Here is a 27,821-nt window from a genome sequence, read left to right on the forward strand (position 1 = left end):
GCCTTGAAGTACAGATAACTACATGGGAGCAGGGTATCTTGACACTGGATTTATAGATGACCTCATTGTTTATTTTTTGAATATCTGCACTTTCTAAAGTTTGATAATGACTACTTAGGCTGAGTCTAGGAGTATACCCGGTTGACAAATGGAGGAGGCATATTGCAGAGGCAGAGGGGAGAACAGAGAAGAGCACGGAGTCATGAAGCAGCATAGGGCATTGTGGAACACGTGGTGCAGCCTGGCTGGGATGGGCAGGAGAGGGGCCTGTGTCAGAAAACCAATAACAGGGATAGCGCACCTGGCAGGGGACACTGGGTTTATCCTACAGGGCACTGGGAGCCAGTGAAAGTGAGGATGTCCCATCTACAGATGAATTGCAGAGAGGAAAAAGTTACATATAATCACTTATCCCTCCTCCATGGGTAACTCAGTTACCTGGAGAGAACAGCAGATTGAAAGGTACCGTTCTGAAATGCTAACTGGTTCTTTTTACATGAGATGAACCCAAGACCAAATCGGATTACCCTAGACACAAATTTGATGGGCAGTTTTAAAGTAACGTGCAGTATTTTTTTCAAGCTCGATGTAGAAATATCCAGAACTTACAGTAAACTGTGTACATGCATGGTTATGTGAGAAAAGTGAAGCTGCTGCACCTGTTCCCAAGCTCACTCCACTTCCTCCAGAAGCATGCCTGTCTGCCTCTCGGGACACAGGCCGTATTTTATTAGACACAATTATTTCAAGAAGCTTGAGAATTTTCTCTTTGCCTTCCCATGTCATGTCCAATAAATTCAAAGGATGCAAAGCAAATTGTTCATCCAGGAATAGTTAATTTGAGAAATAAAAATATTTATCACTGGTCCTTTAAGATTATCCTGATTCTTGATTTTTTCTTTTTAAACTGATTAACATTTCATCAGGTTTCCATTTTAAAAGAAAATGGCACTGAAGAGACAAGGCAAGTTTTCCAAGCGACAACACTGGCTTTTCTGAAAGGGGAAAGGAATGTTAAGGAAATGGGGGAGAAAGCTTAAAAAGAGTGGAACACTAGCAAGCAGGGCCTCTTCTCCTTTTCACCTTAAGTCTTTTTTCTCTCCCATTCACAGCTTTAGGTCCTTTGTTTATTTAACAAACCATTACAATCATACCCAGTTCAATGGGGGAGGAATGTGAACTCTCTGAGTAGCTGTCCTTGCAATCCACATGTGTGGTCCATCCCCCAGCTCATCCGCAGGCAGCTTTCATGTGCTGCTCTGCGCTCCCCGTCGCCCCGGAGGCCGGCACCTTGCTCACAATAAGCCTCAATTTCCCACCGCTGCCTGCTCGCAGCTCCTCCCCAGCAGCTGAGAGCAATGTCTCAAGTGGCTCTTCCTCCCCTGCTTGCCTTGCAATCATACTGTCAACCCTGCTTTGGCTGGCCCCCTTCAGCTCCTGAGACAGACAAGGCCTGCTGTGTTAGCCACCCCCCACCTGTTCGCAGCCCATGGACTCGCCACTGAATACTTGGGCAGACACATTCCAGGATCTTCCTGGCTAGCACTCCTAGTCTTCTAATGTCAGGCGCACTGTAAACAGAAGATACAGGCAAGACGCTCCCCCACCCCACCCCAACTCCCAGCCCTAACTAGAACTGCTAGTGCCTCTCTCACGTCCTAGTAGATATGTTGGCCCCGTTGGGATTAATTTCAATTTCTTGGTCAATAAATCAAAATATTTAGTGACAATACTGTATTTCAGTAGGAGTCAGAATACTATTTAATAAACTATTTCAGTTGAGCTCATAAAGCTCTCTCATGCTATTCCAATAATTTCCATCTTATAGCCCTAAGAGATAGGTAGAAGGGCATCATTGTCCCCATTTGACAAATGAGGAAACTGAGGCTCAGAGGATTTAAGTTTACTGCCCATCAGCATGGACTAATGACATACTGCAAGTAATACACTGTCCTAAGCAAAACGCCTAGCACAGAGTGAGTGCCCCAAAGGCATTAGCTTCTATTAATATCATTATTGGTGATGATGATAATGATGATGAACAGAGGTTGCTCCCAGGTGTTCTGAACTAAGCCAAGTGCTCTTTCAACTTACGCTCTGCCATCCCTTCTAGCCACACTGTCTACATGAGCAGTGAAGTTCAGCAACTGCTTTACAACAGTGTTTTCAAATAAAGCCTCAGGAAGTATGGCTGGATTGCCTCATGTGGCTGGGATGCGACCAGCATCTTTCCCAGGCTTATCTTTCAGTCGACATCTGCCACAAAGACAAGACAACCTCTTACACATCTTATGTACACAAGTTAGGAGTGTTGGCAGGGGCAGCTTTCTTCTTTTGAACTGACAGGGTTGTCAGCAGAAAATTCCACAGATCTATGTGTATTACTAGGCTGTGGATGTGGGACAGCAGAGGTCATGAAAAGTTGCTAACTGCATCATCCAATTCCCTGAAACACATGTGCACTGAGCTTTAAAAAATGAAAGGGCTAAAAGAACCCTGTTCTCGGGTATTCTGCAGTTTGTGGAGGAAATGTGTTTATTTTCCACTAGAACCTTTTTGAAGTACCCTGAACCTCCAGCATGTTCTTGCCTATGATGTGTTTCCAAGCAATCGTTAATAAACATGCCCAACTAGAAATAATCTTAAAACATGCGCACCTACTGAGTGACAGGGAACATCTGCTGCGAGGCAGGGACCGAGTCCTCCCAGAAGTTTGTCTGAAGATTCAAACCTGTGAGAAGAGACCTTGTACATCGTCAGGGAATGAAGCTAGGAAGACATTCCTCCATTATGTTACCCCCTGAACTTCACTTCTAGAGCGCACACACGACTGGCGATGTGCACAGGAGATTTTCTAGTGTTTTTTCATGCATTTCAATAGATGATCTTTAAGCACTCATATCCTTTGTCCTACTTGCAACTGGATTAAGAAAAACTCTCAACTTTTCCCCTGCTTTATGCAAGTGGAAAAAAAAGAACACATGAAATTGCTTACATAATATATTCAAAACAGCACTCAGAGGAAATGGTATTTTTTAAAACCAACAGTATTAAAATACCATAAAACAGGTATGCAAATCTATGCAATAACAGAACCTAAAACAAATTCTGAATTGAAAGAAAGTCAGCAAATAACCAGTTGGCACTCAACAAAGGAGATTCATATAAACAAAGATTTATCAAATTTGCAGTGCAAGAAGGTTGAAGTCTCCAAGTTGAATACTGAATTAAATGGTTACTAAACCTGGCTATGCATTAGAATCAGCATGGAAAACTTTTAAAAATACAGATTCCTGGGTGGCCACAGGGCAAATCACTACAGACTAAAACAGCATCACTGGGACCCCAGGAATTTACATTTTTACCAAATCTACAGAAGCCAAGTCTACAGCCAGCTTTGTGCCACTGAACCCTGATGAGCATTTGGAAACCAGCATTTCCGTTCACCAAGTAATTATCAAACTTGGCTTCTTCCTACCAAGGCTATTCCAACCAACTGATCCTCTTACAGGGAAAGCTTTTCAGGATTTTCTTAACTAGTACAAAGGCAAATCTGCTATGGAACAAAGCCAATTAATATCTCGCCTAAGTGATTTATTCACTTGCCTATTTTCTTCTGTGAATTTGATCAAAAAGGCTATGTACACTTATTTTGTATGAGAACATCCTTTTAAGTTAAAAATGGAAAAACCAAGGCCGTTTTTGGACAACTGTTTTTAACGATAATGCATCACAATACAGGAAAATACTGGAGGTGAGCAGGTTATTTGTCTGAGTCATTTAGGGAAATTGTTTCCAACATATTCCTTGTTTTGCTTGTATAAACACTTTACAAATCATCTTTATGGTCCATCTCTTTCCTCAAAATGCTCAACATTTATTGTGCTGGTTTAATTGGGTGGTCTCCAAGGGCTTGTATAAAAATTTTTTTGAAAGAGCTTTAAAAAGACACTAAAGCAAAAGGGTAAAATTCTTCCGGATGATTCTTCCTTTGCACCTACCCATCTCACAAACGGACAATACCAATTTATGTATTCAAAGAGGCAGGGGTTCTTCTGCTTCCCAGGAAAGGGTGCACATAACGTGAGGTACGCAAACCAGGCAGTGAAGTAGCTTAGCTTCATTGTCAAAATATTCAAATTATCACAAAAAGAAAGCGATTCCTTTCTGAATTCAACAATACTCCTTGGCCTCCAAGGGCTCACACAGGAGCTTATTCTTAAGCTGTTCAATGTAAGCAGCACTCGTGAAAGAGGAGAACTCTGGCAGGGAGGAGATCAAATCCCTCAGCTTTTCCCACCTGCCATCTCTGCGCCAGTCTAATGCTTAAATAGTTAACAATGCAACAGAGAGCCCAAGGCAGGCCTGGTCTGGGGGGAAAATCATGTGCAGTATATGACGATTTAATAAAGCAGAGAAGAGACAGGAAAAATAACACATCTCAGTTTGACAGGATGCTACTTGCAGATTGCTTTTCAGGTCAGAATTTAGATTTCTAAAGCAGAGGGAAAAAAGGGTTTTCATACGTCAATTATTCTTTTTTAAGTATGTGGTTAAAAATGACCCTATAAAATTAAACAATCCTAAAGATAAATGTTTCCGAGTTCCAGAGTAACAAGAAGAATCACATTTTTGTGGGAGTGAAGACTGGCAGATGGTAAACAGATTAGTTAATTGTTTTAAATGAAGGGGGAAATATTTTTTGGAAAGTTTGTTTATTCGTTGATGACAAAAACCAAAGTTTCATAGAGTGTATGAGTTCCAGGATGTGTTTTTGCTGTCACAATATGTTTTTCTAGGCATTTGCTTCTGAGAACGCATTTAAGAACCCGTCTTTTTCTCTCTTAATGAACTGGTTTAGCCGCCTGCTGGGCATTCACTGAAACCCACATTGAACAAAGGGATTTCCTTCCAGTTTCAGCTCATTCACTTCTAGCGACTCCTGGTTTTACTTAAGCAAATTCTCCAAACTGACTTTTTTATTTCTAATGATTTGAGTGGGAAAGAATTGGGCAGCCCTCAAACACTGGGAAGTCTGCCCTGGTTTTCAGTGAAAGAATCCTCTAGGCTGAAGATGTACAAGGTTTGTTTTTGAAAAGCCTCTCGAATATGTTTTATTTAATTTTCCAGATGGAAAGGAGCCCACCTGATTTGGTAGATTACAGACAACTAAATCTTATTTCAGCAAGATGGATCATGGTGAACAATGAGATTATTTCTTTGAAATGAAGCCTGAGTGGGATATTCAGATTCACCTCCAGGCAATGATGTCATTTTAAAGGTGACACCGGGGGGCATGGTATGAAGGGGTTGCTGGAAGTTGGAATAGATTTGTGGGCCTGGCAGCTGGTCTTCTACCTTCTCACATTATACATGATCTCCCTGGGGGACCCCATGCACAATCCAAGGTTACAATTACTCCTTGAAGTCAGAAGCCTCCCAAATCTCTATCTTCAATCCTGAACTTTCTTTCAAATTCCAGACTAATACATCTACCTCCCTCCCGCAGCTCTCGGGATACCTTGCAGTGCCCCTTCAAGGTCACATGGTGGGGCTTCAAACGTTAACCCACAGACTTGCTCCTCCTCCAGCACTGCCTGTGCTAGCTAATGGCACCGCTATGCAATAGCCATCAGAGCTCCCAGATCCTCACCAGGTGATGGCTACTGTTTTAAGAACTTTACCTAATACCTTCAACAACCGCATGAGTAGGTAGCATTAACCCTATTTGATTAATGGGGAAAGTGAGGCTTAGAAGTTATGCTGATTTGCCCATGATCCTACAGCCAGCAAGCAGTTAAGCTTGCTGTAGAATCCAGGGTGCGTGTCAAAAGTCAACCTCTTCCCATGTCACTTCCCAGCCTCTCCAAACTTAGAAGCTCTGCAGTCTAGATTGTTCTCAGAGATTAAGCTTTACAACTTTATTGTCTCTCAAATCTATTTCCTTCTCTTAATTCCCATAGCTACCTGCTGTTTGGGTGATGTTTTGCCTTTATTAGGGCCTCCAAATCAGCATAGCACAACAACTCCAGAATTTTACTTTGTTTGAATTCCCAATGATTCTCCTTTCTAGCTCATTTAAAACAGGTGGCAGGCTTTGTAATCCCTTGTATTTTCATCCAGCTGAAGACAGAAGCATTCTGAAGAAGTCTGTCTTTGTTAACAATATCTAAACCCAGAGAAGAAATTCTGCTGGACTTCTGGGAGGCGAGAAGGAGAAGCAGAGGAGAAGCTGCCAAAATGACACTCTCCCTTCCATCCCCCCATGGCCAACCCCCCAAACCAGGGCCTGATAAGGAGATATGTCAGTCCCCAGCAAGAGAGGCCCTGGCACCCCTCTGTTCCCTAAGGCAATGAGTAGAATCCTTGAGAAGACAGCTACGTGAAGAGTGTGCCTCGGGAGGCCAGACCTGAGGCAGGAGGTTTCCAGCCCTCACTGGCGGCCCTGGGGCAGACAGCTACAAGGATTCAATAAATCACTACTTTGATAAACTGAAGGTCAGAGGTGGGTTCCTCATCTTCCAGAGGCCATGAAAATCTCCAGGTCCTAGGACACACTCCATGGGGGAAGGCGAAGCACCTAAATCTTACTGACATGAATTTTCCTCTAGGTTGGCAGAATGGGGACTGGAGTCCGTTTTCATTATGGGGAATGAAAACAGTAATGCTTCTTGCATAGTTGACACTCTGAGGTGAAATGCGGACTTGTGGGGCACCTCAATAAAGTGCAGAATCTTAGAACAGTGCACATCTGTGCTATAGACCAGCTACAACTGCTGGAACTGGAGCCAATCTAGTTTTCAAAAAAGGCCACCGCTTCGTTAGAGAGAGGACCACGGACTCTGCATATGCTCTGGTGACCTAGGGTGGAGGGGCAGGGTGGCGGGGAGGGCAGCAGGCTTATGCTTTAAACCCCTGAGGCAGATAGAGAAGGAAGGAAGGAAACAAGGGCAGATGTTAGAGTATACTCACAAGATTAACTCCTCTGATTCCTATGCAAATACCTAGAAAGGGAGAGACACACAAAGTTATCTTTAAGGTCTTTATCTTGAGCTCTGAATTGCTAAAACAAACAAAAACACCCAAGTAGGGGGGGAACGGAAGTCTACTTGGAAGAGGAAAGAGAGCAGCTGGTGCTGCTGGAGTCATGAGATCCAGGACACCCCCGTTTCCCAAGCCTGGATGTGCCTCCCAGGGTAGCATGCTGGCACGGAGCGGGATGGCTGATTTCCATAAGATGGAAATGATTGCATGCTGGAAACTGAGATGCTTTAGAGGAGAGAAGATTCCTAACCCAAAAGAAAGGATATAAATCTTTAATGTGTCAAATTTGTTGACTGTAAGATGTTGTAGTAATGGTCAGTACTTGCAGCACCAAATGGGCACGTCTAAGGGGTCCGGGCTTTGAAATCAGTCATGTTATCCAAACAAATTCCACTTGAGTTCCGTGGCTGAATGTCTGAGACCTTCAGAAGAAGCTTATAAAGACCCTGCTGGAAACTGAAGAGGATTTTAGATACGCCAAAGATATGCCGGCCATTACGCAGAGACTAGAACTTTTAGTGCTAAGAGCTCTGGCTGGGAGAACCTCACATTCCTAAGAATCAGCAACCAAGGGACCCCATTTTTTTGCCAAATAGGCACACTATTAAATCTGATGGGCATGTCAAGGGGGAAGATGACCTGGGAAAGGAGTTGCCTGGGGAGCAAGTGCCCTGTTGCAGAGGCAGAGATTGCCAAGATGGTCTCCTTGGGTTTGAGGCACAAAGCCCCCTCTATCTATTTTAGTTATAAGGAGGTGGGAATGCTGTGTTAAATTGTACCCAAGAAGATAACTCACAAGGCAAGGAACATGGAAGCTAGGGTGTGTTGGGCAAGTAAGCAGAGGTTGCTTGCTTTACCGAAAGTGGGGCTGCTCTGGTCTCACAAGGGTCTAGCCTTGGTTGGCACATGCTTCCCTTGTCACACCAGACAGGTGAGACCAAGAAGGGAAGACAGAAAGAGACCCCACCACTTAACATGGGCAAATACCTACAGGAGGCTACTTTCCAATCTGTGGTGCCCAGAAACTTGGCAGGGATAGGGGGGTTGCATGGGGAGGGATGCTAGAGAATGGAGAACAAGTTCACTCTATTGGCCCAAACTCAATTTTCATGTGGCTTCCTTTAAACAAACCACAAGCTTAGTGAGTCAGTTAGGTCAGTGTAGAGAGATATTTCCGCATGCTAGAGGCAGATCCATATTGGTTCCCCAGTCTGTTTTTGGACGGTTCCCCTTCATTCTAATCACAATGCTGCTGCCAGGCTGATTCTTCTAACATGAAAATATGTTCCTGTCACTTGCCTGTTTGGAATTCTTCAATGGTCCCATTAGGTTTCTGTCGACTGCAACGAAAAGTCTTGTCTAATCAGAACCACTGAAAGTTTTTAATCAGGAGAGCAATATATTCAGGCTTGTGTTATAGAAAGAAACTGAGAGAGCAGACATACAGATTATCCTCCTGGATTTATCAGTTATATACATTAAAATGGCCAAACAGTAATTCAAATAGCAAAACAAACAAAAAACCCAAATGTGCACACACACACACCAAAAAATAAGTACAATAACTGAACTCTGAAGTTCAGTATAAAACTGTTCACAGAGCATTCTAAAACTTCCCTGACTCAGAACGGCATCTTCCTGCACTCTGATTTGAATATGTGGGGCAAATGAGAACCATTTTAGGGAAACAACATAAGATGACTATGATCTTAATGCGGTTTCAATGTACATGGTGATTGTGTGTTTTATGAACCATCTCTAATTCCTACTGCTGGAACAAAAAGGGAAAAATTACCTTGGTAAATGCCACATCATGGATCAATTAAGTTATTCCCCAAATAAAGTATTCTTTGTTATAGTATAAGCATGCATAATTTCTAGCATTTTAAACATTGATAGAGAAATGTATTTTCTTTTCTAATTTTAATATTTAACACTCCTATGTTATGATCCCCGACTCCCTTCATCCCCCACTGCTTCCATTTTAATTTTTTGTTTGTTTGTTCATGGAGGGAAGTAAGGAAATTTTAATGATATTCCTTAGATAATACATTTTCTTACCTAAAAGTGGTACAATAATGGGTTTTACTCTACCTCAGTCCACTATGCAGCATGCATACTCTACTTAATACTAGGTTGTGTTCCTACAGTTAGTTAAAAAACCACCCAGCTGGTAGTATTTTTTTAGATCCAACCTAAGAAAGACAGTGTGGTCTAGTGTACAGGGCACTGGCTTTGGAGTCAGATGGGTCTAAGTTCGAATGCTGGCTCTGCTGCTTGGAAGGTGTGTAACTTTAGGTAAGTTGCATAACTTCTCTAAAGCCTCAGTCTCCGTCACCATAAAATGGGGATATCTATGTATCTTGCAGAGCTGATATACGGTTATGCGTTACACGTGTACATATAGAGGCAAAGTACATGTACGAAGTAGATGTGGCCTGTGAATAAGTGTTAGGGCCGATTTTACACGATGGGTAAGCTCACAATTAGGAAACATGAATAACTTCTTTTGGAGTAATATATATATATATAATGGAAAGTCAGAGTATAAATAATGGATTCACTTCAATCATGTTTCTTTAATGTGGATCATCATGACACAATTCCATCTCCTAGCATGTGTTTATAAAATAAATTTCTATTATCCCTGTGCTTTCACATTTTCTCATATATTTGAGAAATTCCTAGATTCTTAAGCAGTGTAATCCTATTTAATGTGCTGTTAATGGCAATATCATGTTTAACTAGAGAAAACAGTTACAAATGGGCCTAGCATGAACTAGTCCTACAGGTGCCATAAAGTTACCCAAATGGTATAATGAAGTGATGAGGGCATTTGGGGATTCTGCTACATTTTTTTCCTTCTGAACGTGTTGGTGGGGGTAGTGGACTAGTTTTAATTAGAATCGTTTGGAGAACAGGAATCCAAGCACACGACCTAATATTCTCCTAGTTAACCTTCCGCCTGAGGCAGCTGTGGACAGCCTTCCTAGAAGTCAGACTCAAGATAAAGAATAGAGCGGGAAGTGGTTTATCTAGTGGGAGGTTTGCAGGGGGAATTGAATGTAAGATGGGATATAAGAAAACTTACAAAAACAACTGGAATTTTTAAAAAATACACCATTATGACCATCAAGGACATTTTGAAAAAAAAAAAAAAAAAAAAAAAAAAAAAAAAAAAACAGTCTGGAGAGAGGCCAAGAGTTATGGTTAAGCAACAGCACTGCAGCTGCAAAACAAGCGAGGGCTGCTTTAGGGTGACATGGCCTTGAACCTAGAATTAATGTATGGGACAGGGAAAAACAACAAACATGTTAGATATGAAATTTAAGGCTGGGATTTGGAATCATTATCTTGAAATAGGCAGTTCAAACAAATCCTAATCTTTACATGAGTGGTAGAAAATAAGAAATAAAAACTTCTGATGTATAATGGGGACCCTGCTAACCATGAATTCCCTCAAATAAACACTGGTTGAGTGACATAACCTATTTCACAACTCTAGAAAATTTGGCAAGCTGAGAATCATCTCATATTATGATTTTAGGAGAGTGGTTTAGAGACTCTGAATTGTAACACATGTTACATTCTGGATATCTGATTCTAAATGGTGGACCCTACCTCAGTTTTTTTTTTCCTAATATTTCTTTAAGATAAAACCATTTAAAAACATCTTTTTAAAATATAACAGAAAGAGATCACGAAGTTTCTAGTGAGCAAGTCATGATAAGTAAAAATCAACTGTACAATGCCCATGATTTCTAATTTAAGACAGATAAATAGCAATGATCGTTCTTAGCGTGTCCTCTTGAATTTTTAGAGTGAAAAACAGGCTTTCATTAAGTCCACATCTTAATCCCCCAACCTTATTTTCCCCCTCAAGGCCTGAAGTTCCTCAAATGTAAATTCTCTCACAAAGTCTTTTCTGGGACATAAGCCCCTCTACTGTGGAGGAGGCGAAGGCTCTGGTTTGTGCTGTAATGCGAGGAGAGAATAAGAATACAGGGCCATGACTGATGGCAGGAGCGCTGGGGGGCAGGAGTTGGAGGGTTCTGCATAGACGTATTTACCTTTCTAAGTGAGGTACAGATGAGTTTCAGATGTGATACGAGGCAGCAGCCACATTAGACGTGACAGCAATCCTAAAGGAAAAACAATATCAAAAGTTTAAAAAAAAAAAGCATCAAGAAAAAACACATTGGTACTATGAATGCTGACATTTACCTAATCAGAATATGAGTTCAAGGATACCAGGGGTCAAAAATCTCTCTCCATCAACATGCTATGCTATAATGCCATATCCCAGCATTCCAGAGGCACACATTTGAGTCCTTAAGGGATCTTTAGTTTTAGAGAGGCTATACAGTGATGTGGTTAAGACCACAGTATGGTGCCAGAAAGCTTAGATTCTAATCTTGGTGCCACCTGGAGCCACTTAGAGACCTCATGCAATTGGTTTTCTCTCTCTACCTCAGCTTCCTCTCCTGTAAAATGGAGATAACGATTACATCCACATCACAAGACCCTTTTGAGAATTAAATAAGCTAATTTGAGATAAATGCGTGACACTGTCTGGTAAGCAGGGAGTATTCATGTATTTGTATTTATTTTTCAGAGACCCCAAGTAAAAATACAGCCTCAAGCAGAAATTACAAGATAATCATGGCTGGGCACAGTGGCTCACACTTGTAATCCCAGCATTTTGAGAGGCCAAGGCAAGAGGAATGCTTGAGGGCAGGAGTTCGAGACCAGCCTGGGCAACATAACAGGACTCAATCTCTACCAATAACAACAAAAAAAATTTTTAAGTCAGAACCTTTTTAAGAGTGTCAACTAACCTTTTTAAGAGTGTCAACTAAGAAGAACACTATTCCTTTGGGTAAGGGAAATAAGAACCTCAGCAGGGATGAGGGTGAAGAGGGGGAAGGAAGAAAAGGCCACTAAAAGGCAAAATATGGGGGGAAAAAACACCCCACTTTGGCTTAACTTCAATTTTTTTTTTAAAGGCAAGACCACTATTATCAGCAGAGGCCTGGAGAAAAGAATTTGCTGTGCAGACCCAATCATTCACCTTGAGATAAGGAAAAGGACAGAAACTGGACAGCAAATGATGAGAGGGCAGCAGCGAAATGTTTACAGACTGAAAAGAGATGGAAATATAGCTTTCAGTGAAAATAATGAAGACAGGAAATAGATCAATAACTTAAACCCATCAACCCTCACCTCCACAGATACAAATTCATTACTGATTAGCAGTGCAATCCAATTGGATGAATACTTGAGCACCAACCCTAAGTAACCTCCTTCTCTGAGTAGCCCGCATTTGTGCCTTGACCAAAAAGGCTGCTGTTGTATGTGTTTTTAAAATAACGAAACCATATTAATTTGAATCTTACTAATGCAAAAGGCATAAACTTTTAGGTATAAGCTGAGTTTGGGTTTTTCCTCCTGAATTGAGGTTTTTCCTTGCAGAAAAATGTCTCACTAAAGAAGACAATATGTAATGTTGCAAAGTAAACATTTAAACTACTGAAAATATACTAAGTATTTTAACAACCTCATTAATATACAAATGATTAACTACAAATGATTAGGTATCTAATTATTACAGATGATCTTTATAATAGTCATATCTGATCTTATACAACTGACACATTATTTAATTTTAGATAGTTCTGTATTTCAGAATAGCTTTCTTGCAACTAAATCTAGTGGGTAAGGAGGATGTCTTGTTTTCAACGGCTAGATAAACGTTTATTAGGGCTGCTTTATTTGGTCAGTCTGGGTGGACGGGAAACTGTCTAAGAGGGAAATATCTGGTATTTTTCTACTAGGAAGTTAGCTTACGTAGATTAACACACATGTAAACACAGAGACATAACATATGTCCATCCCCAAACCTATTTTGAGGGTTTGACTCTTAAGTTACTTGAAATTATTCTTCTTGGATATTACAGCAGTCTTCAGTCTGAAGAAAAAGGCTCTTTTCTGAAGAATCACATAGTTGAAGTTATCTGATTCTATAAGCATAGCAAGAACACAATTTTTAACTGCAGTTACTTCCCTGGCCTCTCTGTAGTTCTTTTTTATTAATGTAGACAAAGATATGCCTCACTGCTGAAAGCTGAAACATCAAATGGAAAAGTGCAGTTTGATTTCCTACATTTCCCTCCACTCTCTGCCTCTCCCTACTTTGGTATTATGTCACACAAAATTACTTCCAGAAACTGGGAGGGTTGAGCAGCCAAGTTATGAAATCTAAGTGCTATGCTTAATGCTTTTTTTTTTATCTTCAAGTTAATACTTATGAGGGTGAGAGTCTACCAATGATCAAAGTCATGGTAATTTTTCTATTTCATGAGAAATCTAAAATCTCAGAATCACAACCCGCTGACCCAACGTTATTTGTACAACCCATACAAATGCCCCTTCCTCTACGAGATTCCTCCTGCAATTCACAAATGTGTAAACCTCTATTTTAAATTTTACCTCTACCATTAATCAAAACAGAGGTGCAAATAAGTTTCTTTAAAAATAATCTTGGTAGTGAACATAAAACAAAAATAACATGGAGAGTAAAGTATTAGCCCGTTCCTGTACTTGTCTGCTTACTTACTCCCTCCTACAACACTTTCTAAATATTTCCATTATGATTTTAAGATGTTATTTTCCCAATAAATGTTGACAACAATTTCCCACTTCCAGCTCTGGCTTTAAAAAGAAATAGGTTATAAGTTGAGAATAGCTAAGAAATTGGGTTTGTCCCAGTGTTCTGTGAAATCAGACTAGTCAGTGCTTCAGAATCAAAATTTCCCTTAGACTTTTCACTAAGAAGCAAAGCTGTTTGTTTGCCTTTTCTGATAAGGAATTCAAAACATGCAATGGTAGTAAATCTGGTTAAAGAAATTGTCAAGGGAGGTTTTGAGTTTTGCTATTATTTAACATTACATCATAGAATTAAATCATGTAAAATGGCAGCCTTTTCCATCTCAATCACTAAATTCGGTCAAGTAAAAGTCTACAAAATTCTAAATGAAAAGCTTTTTCATCTGCTTAATGGAAATATCTAAACATTACGTTGTGGTTTATTTTTAGGAAAGAATAACAGAGAAGAGAGCTTGGATCTGAAAAGAAAAATGCCACACACTGGTGATGCTTCCTTCTAGAGACTGTGGACTGCCTGACAAACTTGCTAAAGCAAAAAAGGGCATAATAGTTCTCTGTAGAGGAAGAATTTTAAAAAGCAATAGCAACAATCAGGTTAACAGCAGACCAATCAGGTTCTCCCAAAATTTAGTATTTGCAGTTGAAACTGTGATAAGTAATTACTTTCAAAGGAATGTAGACAGAGCCATCAATCCCCATTCATTCAGCTCGCATTTACTGAGCCAAGAGCTCTGCTAGGCTTGAGATATAAAAATGAATACAACACAGCTGCTTTACTTCCAGCTAAAAGAATACACCTAAATAAAGAGCTACAGGGCCATGTGTTAAGTGCCATAATAGAGGTGTACACAAAGGGCTGGGGGCCAAAGGAAGAAGCCATAAATTCTTCCTGGGAAATCAAGCAAGTGAGGGGAGATGTGAAAGAAGGTATCTCAGAGATGTTTCCTTGTGATAAACTCAAGACTTTTTCTTTAGTGTGTTCTAAAAAGGTGGTAATTTTAAGATTTATCAACTATTATAATGTCAGGCGCTAATCTTGGTCTGCTAGCCAGTTTCTGTTTGACACACACTTCCAGTTACAATATCCCAAGAATATAAATATTTTAAAATAAATATATTATTGTAATATTCCCATGCAATGCACACAATCCAGAATGTCATGAATCGCTGGCTTGAATGGAACATAGCTTCCAAGTTCAAAGATGTTTTAAAATATAATGAATGAAAGATGGATTTTAGAGAGTTTCCATATAATATCAATAATGCTTACTGTATCACTGTTTTCTTTCCTCTCAAGGCAAAAATAAAAGAATCACCTGATTGTATCATGGTTAATATTTGTTTTTCTCTACTTCTGTGTTTAAAAAAAGAGGGCGGGTGGAGAATCAACTTCTACTTAACATCATTTATTATGCAGACCATATTCCTACTTATAACATAGTTGTGACAAAACCTCCATTGTTCATTACACACTAGCCCCAAACTTGAGTAATTCTAATGTAAGCATGAGAAACTCGCGTCTCCTTTGGGGTGAATTTCCCAATTCCTCTGTGTTAAATTGAGGTCTAATTTTCCCTGTGCCTGGTTTTCACAAGAAGGTCCATTCCACCCCATGTGCTCCTTTTCAGCTGTCAATAAACAGAGGCAGTGAATTCCCCACGGCTTCACAAAGCTAGTTAGGCAGAGCCATTCATTCCTTCAGGAAAACAGGGCATTGATTTCAGCGAGTTCCCAGGGAGCAGCTGCAACAAAGAGATCAAAGGCCCACCTCTCTTTCCCTCCATTGCTTTCATTAGGCCCAGCCCAGACAAACAGCGACAGGTTTCCTTGAGACAAGGAGAGGGCTCAGCAGACCACCTCATGGTTCAATTCAAATTCATCCGTTTCCTACATTCCAGTGACAGTTCAGAATGCTAACCATGACAAACCAGCACAATCACCCAGCATAATATACTGCTCGCTAGTTCATCCAAGGTCAGAGGGAGAAAACAAGCACGGGGGGAAGTCCTCTGCTTCTAGGGCCTGCTGAGCTTCAATGGCCCCCTGACATTCCATAAATAAACTTCTCCCTCTCACTCTCCCTTTCTTCCTCCATCCTACAACCCTACAAGCGATGGTCTCACTGAACAATCTGCAACTTCTTTCATGTCACCGTACCCAAACTATATGGAAACTTTATTCTCAATCGAATAGTTCGTTCTAATAGCCAGAGGAAGATGGCTATACACGCAGCCTCTATTAGTTCACTGCTGTGCTAAAGCCAGTCGGCTACACCCAATAAGCTACTACAACGTGATGAATTCAGAGCTGCAGTTTCTAGGGTTACCTTAGTAAGGGGTGATCTCCAGAGCTGCAGTTTCTAGGGTTACCCTAAGGGGTGATCTCCAGAGAAAGCAACGCAACTTAAAGATGGAGTTAGTTTGCATAAATTCTGTTTGTACAACAAAAGTGTGAACAGAGATATAACAGGTTTTTTGGATCCAGGTGATCACCCAAACTGGGTAATCCAAGCTCCTGTGTATAAATGAGTTGTGTGTTTGTTGGGATGAGGACGGTTAGTCAAGGAGAGAGGAGAGAGCAAGAGGGACTATGAAAGAAAATGAATTACTCTGACTGGTTACCTACACGGAACAAATATAACTAAGAGGTTTCCAAATTCACCATTGAATTCTGAATTGCTTATTTCACACCTTCATGGAACCCTATAACAAAATGCCTTCATTTCATTGTGCTCCATTCCATTTGTCACTAATCCTGAGTACACATGGGAATCGATGGGTTAAGTTTCAAAATTGTGAAACCAAAAAGAAAATAAATAATATTGGAACGAAAGGTATGAACCCACTCGGTGAGGCGGAACACAACCTTCCCACGTGCCCACAGGCGTCAGTACTGACCTCGGTGGTGGGGTTGGGGGGGAGGTCACCAGTGACCTCCAGGGCCATCTATTCACCAATTACTCACCTTGGACTGTCAAAGATGCTATTTTGTATAGAGAGCTGAACAGCCCTCAAGGAGAAAAGACATTCCCTTATATTCAAATTAGGACAGAAATGGACTTTGCATATACAGAACTCTCAACTGCACAGGAAAGGTAGCTTGTGACAAAAATGGTGTGACAATTAATTAGGAATCTTAAAGCTAACTCTGGCATTGACTTGCTTTGGGCCTAGGGGACACATTTAACCCCTCTGTCTTCCCACTCTTCCAAAATCATGACAGAAATATCTGTGAAGAATTCCTTGACGCAGTACTATGAAATAACCATTCCTCAAAAACTATGTATCTCATCAAAGAAACCTAGGCTTATGAGTAGAACTTCCTTAGATAATGATCACCCTGTAACTCAGTAGAGGTTCTCTGGAAACTTGCTACATTTCTATAAATCAAATTGTTTTTTAAAAGCACTCAGGAAAAATACTACTGAAAGAAAGTCTTTGGCAAATGACCAAAAACACTTATCAATCCATTTATGTATCTTTCAAAAGCATTTACAAAACACTGAGAAACATTATCCATTGGATCTCTGCCACAACCACCTGAGAGAGATGGTTTTATTAATCTATTTTTGAATGAGGAGATAATAGGCTCAAGAGAGGTAAATTGACTTGCCAAAGTCATAGAACTAATAATCAGCAGTTAAAACTTTAAATTCAAGTATTCTATCTTTGAGTCTCATGCTGTTTCCATTACACCAGCTACCATGTACTGGGGATATAATCATTCACTGAAGTTCTCTCACCAAGGTTGTATTAAAATAAGTCATCCTAGTTTTTGAGGCCAATGTATTGTACCACTTCCATTCAATGAGGTAGTTGCTTAAGAGTATGGACTCTGGAGTCAGATCTGTATTTAAATTTTAGTGTCACTTTGTAATAATTTTATAAATTAAGCAATTAACAATATTTTTGGAACCTTAGTTTCCCTATTTGTAAAAGAGGAATAATAACCTCACAGGGTTTGTGGAGGATCAAATTAGATAACTAATATAAAGCTCCTAAAACAGTGTTGGCATACAGCGAAAGATCAATAATTATAGCTATTATCAATGCTGAAAATCAAAACAGTGTAAACTTGTTAAAAGGAAAAATTTCTTTTAAAGAAAAAGACATAAAATTTAACATTCAGTCTCTAGATTGCATGATTCCTTGCATTAAAAGTTTAGCCTTCAAATCTAGGATTTTATGGGGGACAACTAATGAACCAAGATCAAACTATTATAAAAGAGAAAGAAGCTACTTTACAAAACAGAAACACTAATTGAAGTGTCGTTTTAAAAGGCTAATTGAGGCAAATCCTTGCTACTATAAAGCAGCAGTGTGGTTTTTCTGCACAATTCAGCTTTACTTCTTGCCACTTAGCCATTTCAAGTAGAAATGTATTGGTAAAAGAAGAAATTCACAGACTGTTACCACTTGAAGAGAAAAATACACACAGGGATATTTGTTGTCTGTAGATAGCGCTTTCATGTTTTCAAAGAACTAACACATATCTTACTTCGTTGACCCTCACATTACTAAGAGAAAACAGATTAATTATGTAGGACAAGAGAAGACTGCCAGTGGTAAACAGCAAACCTTATTTTTTATTCCTTGTCTCATTTTTTCATGACACCCTATTACTGGGCGGTGGCATAGAGATGCCACAGTACAGAGTGTACAGAATACTGTGGGAAGACAGAGGCCACTAAGACTGAGAGAACCAGAAAAGGCTTTGCAGAGAAAGTGACATTTATCCAACCTTTTATCTAGTACAAACGTACTTCTGGAATATTCCTGGTCGCCCTTGAGCCTGAGATTTCCTTTTTTTTTTTTTTTTTTTTTTTTTTTTGGTGAATTCTGAATATCTCACTCAGTGATTTAGTTCTCCTTATACTGCTTTTTGTTCATTTGAAAACCTAAATGGATGTCCTCATCTCCTTTTAAAAATTCCATCCAAGGCCTTGATATTAAAGAGGCAGGAGCTGAAGCCACTCTTGTTTGACTTAATAATATCAATACCTAAGGCACCTTCTCATTCTACAGTTCTGTGACTTTTAAAATTACTGCTTATTCTTATATTGCATTACCTACTATACAACACATCACTTGAAATGTGCAATTTACTTCCTGTTAATATTTTAAAATATTTTCTTCATTACCATTTATATCAGAAACAGTTTAAAAGAACTCTTATGAATATCTAAAGGAATATGTCTTGCTAAAGAAACTCAGCCTAGAGCTGGTGAAGTATGACAATTGTTTCTGTCCTAAGAGCCGGGTTCCTTTTTGTAAGTAACCACCCCTAATTCTATCTTCTCTCACAACATGAAAGAAACACATTTTTTAATGAAAGATGTTCAGACATTTTGAAGATGATTATGACAATCTCTGATGAGTTATTAATTTGAGACCATTCTTCTCTTCTAACATAGACATGTAGTGCTACAAATTCCTGTCTAAGCATTGCTGTAAGTTGCATCTTAGTCACTTGAAAATATGGTTTCATTTTCATTCAGTTCAAAATATTTTCTAATTTCCTTTTCGATTTTTTTAAAATAGGCTACTTTTTAGAGAAGTTTATGTTCACAGCAAAATTGAGCCTGTTACAGGAATTTCCCATATACTCCCTTCCCCCCAACACACTTAGCCTTCTCCATTATCGACATCCCCCACTAGAGTGGTACATTTGTTACAACTGATAAACCTCCATTGACACATCATTATCACCCAGAATCCATGGTTTAGAGTTCACTCTTGGTGTTGTACATTCTATGGGTTTGAAAAAATTTATGACAGTTCTCCATCATTATAACATCATACAGAGAAGTTTTGCTGACCTTTTTACTGTCTAGTTTTCTAAAATGTCATATAGTTGAAATTATATAGTATGCAGCATTTTGAGATTGGCTTCTTTTACTTTAGTAATACACATTTAATTTTCTTCCATGCCTTTTCATGGCTTGACAGCTCACTTCTTTTTTTTTTCTTTTCTTCTTCTTTTTTTTTTTTGAGACGGAGTCTGGCTCAATCGCCCAGACTGGGGTGCAGTGGGGCAATCTCGGCTCACTGTAACCTCCACCTCCCAGGTTCAAGCAATTCTCCACCTCAGCCTCCCGAGTAGCTGGGACTACAGGTATAGTATGTATATCTGAGATTACAGGCGCCCACCATCATGCCAGGCTAATTTTTGTATTTTTAGTAGAGACACAGTTTCACCATGTTGGCCAGGCTGGTCTCGAACTCCCAACTTTCAGTGATCCACCCATCTCGGCCTCCAGACGTGCTGGGGTTATAGGTGTGAGCCACTGCACCCTGCCAGCTCATTTCTTTTTGGTGCTGATTGATTTCGTTTGTGTCACACTGGCTGGCTGGTAGAATTCACCAGTACAACCATCTGGGTCTGCTGTCTAGAAGCTGTTTTAAGTTTATATGTGTATTTCAAGGAACTAGTCTATTTTATCTAATTTATCAAATATGTGAGTGAGAGCTTATTTATACTATTCTCTTACTAATCCTGTATTTTATCCATGGGATTAGCAGAATAACACCTCTTTCATTCCTAATATTGGTAATTGGTGTACTCTTTTTTTCCTTGGTTGCCTGGCTAGAGATTTATCATTTTACTGATCTTTTCAAAGAACCAGCTTTTTATTTTGTTGATTTTCTCCATTGTTTTCCTGTTTTCAACTTTGTTGATTTCCGCTCTAATTTTCAGTATTTACTTTCTTCTGCTCACTGCAGGTTTAATTTGTTCTTCTTTTTCTAGTTTCCACAGGTGGAAACTGAGGTTATTGATTTTAGGTTCTTTTTCTTTTCTAATACATCATTTAATGCTACAAATTTTGAAGCACTGTTTCAGCTGTATCCCACATGGTTTCATAAACTGTATTTTCATTAAAATTAAAAATATTTAAACATTTTTCTTGAGATTTTTCTTTGATCCATGGGTTATTTAGAAGCATACTGTTTAATTTCCAAATATTTGGAAAATTTCCAGCACTTTTTCCAGTATTAACTTTTAGTTTAATTCTGTAGTCTCAGAAAGTATTTTGTATGGTTTCTATTCTTTTAAATTTGTTAAGATGTTTTTAATGTCTCAGGATGTGCCCCTGGGTTATTTGGAAGTGTGATGTTCAGTTACAAGATATTTTTCCAGATTCCTTTCTAATTAAATTCCATTATGATCAGTGAACACTCTTTGTATGATTTAAATCCTTTAGAATTAATTGACTTATTTTTCCACCCAGAATATGGTCTATCTTGAAAAATGTTCTGGCTATGCTTGGAAAAAGTGTGCAGTTTGCTGTTGAGTAGCGTTCTATAAACGCCAATTAAGTCAATGTGGTTGATAGCACTGTTCAAGTCTTCTATAGCCTTATTGGTTTTCCAACTACTTGATCTATTATCTATTGAAGGAAGGGTGCTGAAATCTGACCACAATTGTGAATTTGTCTATTTCTTCCCATGTATACTGAAATTATTTTACTAGGTGCATAAACATTTAAGATCATTTATTCTTGATGAATTCACCACTTTATCATCATGAAACAACTCTATTTATCCCTGGTAATATTCTTTGCTCTAATTTCTACTTTGTCTAATATGAATACAGTCACCACAGTTTTAAAAAATCAGTGCTAAAAATGATATTTTTTTCATCCGTTAGCTTATAATCTATTTGTGTCTTTACACATGAAGTGCATTATTTGTAGGCAGCATATAGTTAGTTCTCAAAGCGTTTTGTATGTATTAAATCTGACTGTGAACAATCAATTGAGGTAACTCATTACCCTCAGACTGGCCAATATGTGTATTAAACCTGACATTCTTTGCCTTTTAATTATGACAGTTAGACCATTTATGCTTAACATGCTTACTGACATGATTAGGCTGAAATGTATGATCTTGTTATTTGTTGTCTAATTGCCTCAATTATTCTTTGTTCCTTTTCTTTCTTCTTTTGATTATTTTTCTCTAGTTTTATCTCCTTTGGCTTATAACTATGTTTTGATATCTTCGTGGTTGCTGTAGAGTTTATAGTTATATCTTTAACTTACCATGGTGTACTTCCAAGGGATATTATGCCAGTTCATGTAGAGTATAAAAACTTTATAGTTATATTTTTCCTCACCTGACCTTTGTGCAATTATTGTTGTACCTTTTGCTTTTATATGTTATACACCCCATTTGCTACTATTTTTGTTTAAACCATCTTTTAAAAAATATTAATAATCATCATCATCGTATGCATTTATTTACCTAGGTGGTTGCCATTTCTGGTGCTCTTTACTGCTATCTGGCATTATTTTCCTTCTTTATTAAATCAACTGACAATAAATGTGAGAGTTTTAAAAAAAAGATTTCCTTTAGTATTTCTTTCACTGTGGGTCTACTGGTGATTAATTCTTTCAGCTTTAGCACATCTGAAAAAGTCTTTATTTCACCTGTTATTTTCCTACCAAAGAAAGTGCTTGCATGTTTCACCTTTTTTGAAAGATATTGTCACAACTATAGATTTCTAGATTGACAGTTTTAGCTTTCACTACTTGGAAGGTGTCTTTCCACTGTCTTCTGGATTACATTCCTTCTGACAGGAAGCCTTCTGTCATGTTTGTTCCTCTGAATGTATAGTTTTTTCTTCTCTGCTTTAAAATCTGTCTTTACTACTGGTTTTAAACTATTTGATTACGGTGTCCCTTGGTGTAGTTTTCTTCATGTTTTTGTGCTTGCTTGATATTTATTTAACTTAGATTTGTGGATTTATTGTTTTCATCAAATTTGGCAAGTCTTCAGCCATTATATCTTTATTTTCTGTCCTCTCCCTCCTTTGGGGACTCCAATTACATACATATTTGGTCATTTCAAGTTGTCCCACAGCTCACTGATGTGCTATTCACTTTTTTCTAGTTTTTTTTTTCCATTCAGTATCTCATTTTGTATAATTGCTATCCAGTGTATTTTGGGATTTTAATCCTATCCAGTGTATTTTTCAACTCAGGTGTTTATAAAATGTCTAGAGGTCTAGAAGTTCAATTTAGGTCTTTTTTATAGCTTCCATCTTTTCTTAACCACCTTATGCTTTCCACTACCATCTTGAGTATATGGAACATAGTAACAATAACTATTTGAATGTCCTTATTAAATCTATTTAATTTATTTTAGTATCTCCACTTATTAGATGTGTGTCACTTCTGGGTCTATTTCTATTGATTGAGTTTTCTCTTCACTGTTGAATTTTCCTGCTTCTCTGCACATCTGGTAAATTCTGATTGAATGCTACATATTGCATACTTTATTAATGGGTGCTGGATATTTTGTATTTCCTTAAATATCCTTGAGCTTTGTTCTGGGATACAGTTAAGCTACTTGAAACAATTTGATCCTTCAAACCAAGTGTCTGCAAACTAGGCCCACAGGCCAAATCTGGACCACTGCCTATTTCTATAAATAAAATTTTATTGGAATACATTCTGATACATGTAAATACATTTGCTTACAAATTGTTTATGGCTGTTTTAACACTAGAAGGGCAGAAGTGAGTAGTTAAAACAGAGACCACATGGCCCACATATCCTAAAATATTTTCCATCTGGCCCTTTACAAAACAGTTTTATGACCTGTCTTGAATGGCTTACTTTTAAGATTTTTTAGGCAGGATGAGATTAGACTAGTCTAGGGCTAATTTTGCCTCATCGCTGAAGCATTAGTCTTCTGAGTACACCATCTAATCCCACTTATATACAAGGTTTTTCCACTCTGAATGGTGGGGGTGGGGTGGGGGGGACACACTCTTCACTGCCTTATATGAGCTACTTTTTTCTTCCCAGTGCCTCTTTCCTCATCCATGGGTAGTTCTCTTATGCATATGCACTAATCAGCACTCGGCTGAAGCCTCCAGGAGAGCCCTTTGAAGATCTCTGGAGCTCACTCTCTGTGTAACTAACTCTCTCTTCTCTGGTACTCTGTCCTTCAAATTCTAGCTGCCTCAGCCTCCCAGAATTCCTAACTCCATCATCTCAACCTAGGATAAGCTGTGTTTGGGTTCTGCCTTCCTGCACTGCAGCCTGGGGCAAATCATTTGTTTTTTCCTTCTCTCAGGGTTCACTGTCTCGTGCCACTTGTCCAATGTCGGAATGCCTTTGTTTCATATGTTTTATGGGCTTTTTGTGTGTGTCGGTTTGTTAGGCTATTTTAGGCGAGAGAATAACTCCAGTTCCTGTTATTACAAGATGGCTGGAAGTAGAAGTCCTCTCAGTACGAAGTTCCAATCCTTTATATTTGCCTTAGTGCTTTATATTTGCAATAAATTGTCCCAGCTCAAGCCATTTACCCAATTCTATGATCAGTCAGCAACTAGAGAACGGTGTAATAAGCAAAGTCAAACTACTATAGCATCCCTTTCCCCAATCCTACTTTCCTATCTTTCTGGGATATATATGGTGGACTTGGTTTTTAAGATTTTTCTTTTTCATTAAACCAGCATTTATTGAGTGGTTGTTTTTCCTGGCATTGTTCTAGGTGCTGGGGATTCACCACTGTGAACAAAACACGCAAAAATTCCTACCCTTGTGAAGCACACCAATGAATTAAGCTTATCTTTGAATTAATTGTTTCTAGTAGCTTAACTGTATCCCATAACAAAGCTCAAGTAAAATATGTATCAGATGGTGATTTAAAAAAATAAAAGTAATGAAGAGACAGGAAGTGCTAAGAGATTTAGCAGTGAAAACAGTGTCAATTTAAAACAGGCTGGTCAGGGAAAAAGGCATGGGTGAGAGGATGACAATTTAGGGAGGATCTGAAGGAGGTAAGGATGTAAGTCATGTGGCTGTTTCTGGGTACAATAATTGCAAAACTCGATGCAGAAACAAGAAAACTGGTATGGCTAAAGCAGTCGGTGAAGGGAAGTGGTAAAAGATTAGGCCAGAAGTAATGGGACCCATAGCACACAGGAGCTGATAAGCCTCCGTAAGCAAGATGGGAAGGACTGGAGACACTGGAGCAGAAAAGTAACACGATCAGACTTAACAGTTTTAAATAATTTATCGGGCTGTTGTGTGGAGAGTGAATTCTAGGGGAGAAAGTATGAAACCAGGGAGACGAGTTAGAAGGCTACTCTTATAAAGAGATGATGAAGGCGTGCACCAGTGCAGTAGCAGAAGAGCTGGGGAGAAGTGGTCACCTTCTGGATTTATGGAAGGTGGGGCTGACAGTATCTCCTGACAGCTGAATGTGTAGAGGGTGAGAGAGACGAAATGAGGATGCTGCAAAGGCACCTGGCCTGTGCAACTGGAAGAAGAGTCTTCCTCATCTCAGTAAATGGCTACTTAGGATGAAGGATGTTTGGTTGGGAACAGAGAAGAACTCAGGAGCTCAGGTGCAGACATGTTAGGTTTGATATGCCTATTAGACATCCAGCAATTGGATATTTGAATCTGGAGTTTAGAGAAGAGGTTCACGCTGGAGACAATTTAGTAGCTGCCAGCATATATGTATTTAAAGCCATGAAAATGAATGGGAGCAGCTAGGGAGTGAGAATCGACAGAGGACAAGTACAGAGACTGTGCCCAGGGACAGCCAATGTTTGGAGGTCAGGACAATGAAGATGTAACTGCAAGAAAGATAAGAATAGTCACATGCAATAGGAAGGCAGTTGGGAAAGTGTGGAGACTCAGAAGACAAGGGAAGAACATACTTCACAGAGCAGCATGATCAGTGGGGTCAGTGCTTCTGACAGGTCAAGGAAGATACGGACTGAGAATTAATGGTTGGGTTTGCAATATGAAGGTCGCTGGTGACACTTGAGAACTTTGGTGGAATGCCTAGACAGAACTGAGAAATTGTGTAAAAGGAAGCAGGGACATTAAATGGGGTAGTAATTAGAGAGGAATGGGAGTTAAATAATTTTTTTAAGTAAAGCAGGGAGGTGGGAATGCATGATGCAGGAGAGAGAAGGGACAACTACTGTAGCTATATCCTTGAGCAGGTGAGAGGAGATGGGACTAAGAATATAAGTACAAGGGTAAGCTTTAAATTGAGCATGGCTGGGTATCTTTCTCCAGCTATGTTCAGCTGCACTGCTGCAGGCATGGAATCAGCAAACCAAGGCACTGGGATATAGATGGCTAAGTACAACAAAGCAAAGGGGAGGGACAGAGAAGATGAGTGGATGAGTGATTTTAATGAGAGGGTAGGCTATTGACGTTGAGTAAGGGAGGATGTGAGATATGAAGGAAGTGTGCTGCAGTGTAAAAGTTGTATGTCTAGGTGGAGTTAAAAATGTGTTGGAGTGGGAGGACAGATGGAGAACGGGGTGCTGGGACTCAAGATCATGGAGTGAGAGCAGTTCTTATTAATGACTAGGCCCACAGTATGACTATGGGAGAAAGTTGCTAATGTGGTTTGGAAGACAAGGTCATTGAAGGAGAGGAAATCAAGAAACCGAGAAGCCAGGCTGTTAAGACTCTACGAAGCCTGAAAATCACCAAGAATTAGGACACATTAGTCTTACAGGGAAGGACAGATCCTGAATCTTCAAGGAATAAGGAACAATGATGTATTTTTACTTTCCAGATTTTAAATTTTTATGTTGTCTTATAACTATATTTATAATAATGATGTAGGCCTAACTCCAAGTCAGCTGTTTTAAGCTAATCCAACTGTCCTTTTATGGTCCAACTTGCGTTCTGCTCAAATGTCCTTCTTCTCTTTCACTATCATTCTGAAAAATGTACAATTAATTCTGTCATTTATATCAGTTTCCTAAATTCTAAAGCAAAATTTCTCAAACTTTTCTGTGGAGCACCAGTTCAATGGTATATTTGGTGAGGTAGGGGTTGTATGGTGAAATATGCTGGAGAAACACCACAGACTAAAGGCCATCGATAATCACTTGTTGGAAATAAACAAGTCTAATTTGATTTTAACTCAGCTTTTTTCCCAAATTTAAATGACCATATGCTCATTTTCCATATAATATCAGTTAACATCCTAAGGAATGAGTATGCCAAGCTAGGTGCTATCGGGAAGACTGTACTAGAGGTGCGTGTCTTCTTGGTGGCTTCAAAAGAGGTGAAACAGAACCTGCTAGAACAAGATTCAAGATACAGACTTAGAATCTGTCAGAGAATGCAAATCCTTGTTAAGTTACTTTGTAACAATATTCTCCTCTCCTGCTAACATGATGAAAAACAAAACCATCTCAGAAAATAACTTCTCAAAGATGTATTTAAAATTGGTTTAGTATATTTCAATTCTCCTCCGTAAAAATGACACTTCGTAGACTATTTAAAAACAAAGATACATAAATATGTTTTGGAGGAAGACTAATGCCCATCAGGATGTCTGCATCTATATACAACCTCAGCTCTGCCCTTTGCTCCCACTAACCATAACTCTGATAAGAAGTCACTATAAGGAAACAAATGTCCCTAGGCCAAGACATGTACTTCAAAAATCATTATCAAAATAACTATTATCTAAGAGTACCAGAAAAAGTGAGACAGACTTTAAAATAATTTAAGAACCAAATAACAAAAAGTTTTGCTCCAATTTTTGCTCTAGGAGCTCTAAAAAACCATTATCAAGTTATTAGAGAAGACAAGGTATAGGGGGAAGAGGATAAAAGAAACTGAAATATCAGCTTACAAAAGCCAATCACGATGCTTATGAATCAGGCAGGAACAATCTGCAAACAAAAATAAAAATTACTAGTTTTATATAATATTTGCACATGCATTTGTTAATTATAATTTTGAGATCACTGTAGGTTCATATGCAATTTTAAAAGAGCCTTTACTCAGTCTCCCACAATAGTAACATTTCACAAAACAACAGAACAATATCACAACCGATATGTTTATATTAATACCATCTACTAGTCTATCGCGATTTCCCATTTCATTGTATTAGTGTGTTTTATACAGTTTTATCACGTGTAGGCTCACATATCTACCACTAGTCAAAATATTGAACAGTTCCATCACAAGGATCCATCATGTTGCCCTTTTACAAACACACACCACCTCCTTTGCCACAATCTCTTTCTGCCCCTGACCCACTGCACATCTATTTTTAACACTAAAATAATAACAGCCATTTACAAAAAGTATTTCATTCCTTGTCCATAGT

At 39.0% G+C, this 27,821-nt stretch overlaps 1 protein-coding gene across 39 annotated transcripts in view; it reads right to left on the reverse strand.

Moving 5' to 3' along the window:
- PLAGL1 (PLAG1 like zinc finger 1) overlaps positions 1-27,821 on the reverse strand; it is a 68,036-nt gene that overhangs the window by 17,398 nt on the left and 22,817 nt on the right. For 2 of the 39 annotated variants that reach the window (XM_063707906.1, XM_063707910.1), the window contains exons 2-6: positions 27,339-27,378; positions 11,115-11,186; positions 8,344-8,398; positions 6,973-7,004; positions 2,658-2,731 (exon numbers count right to left, since the gene is read on the reverse strand). Coding sequence is in view for 10 of the 39 variants with exons in the window: in XM_063707920.1 (XP_063563990.1) it covers positions 2,662-2,678 (17 nt within the window). In the remaining 29 variants the exon portion in view is untranslated. Of the gene's footprint in view, positions 1-2,657; positions 2,746-6,972; positions 8,417-11,114; positions 11,187-27,338; positions 27,379-27,821 lie in introns of all 39 variants that reach the window. The other 37 variants (XM_019029939.3, XM_063707909.1, XM_055391375.2 and 34 more) reach the window with 31 other exon arrangements.

This window comes from Gorilla gorilla, chromosome 5 (assembly GCF_029281585.2).
Source record: "Gorilla gorilla gorilla isolate KB3781 chromosome 5, NHGRI_mGorGor1-v2.1_pri, whole genome shotgun sequence".
Taxonomy (NCBI): Eukaryota; Metazoa; Chordata; class Mammalia; order Primates; family Hominidae; genus Gorilla; species Gorilla gorilla.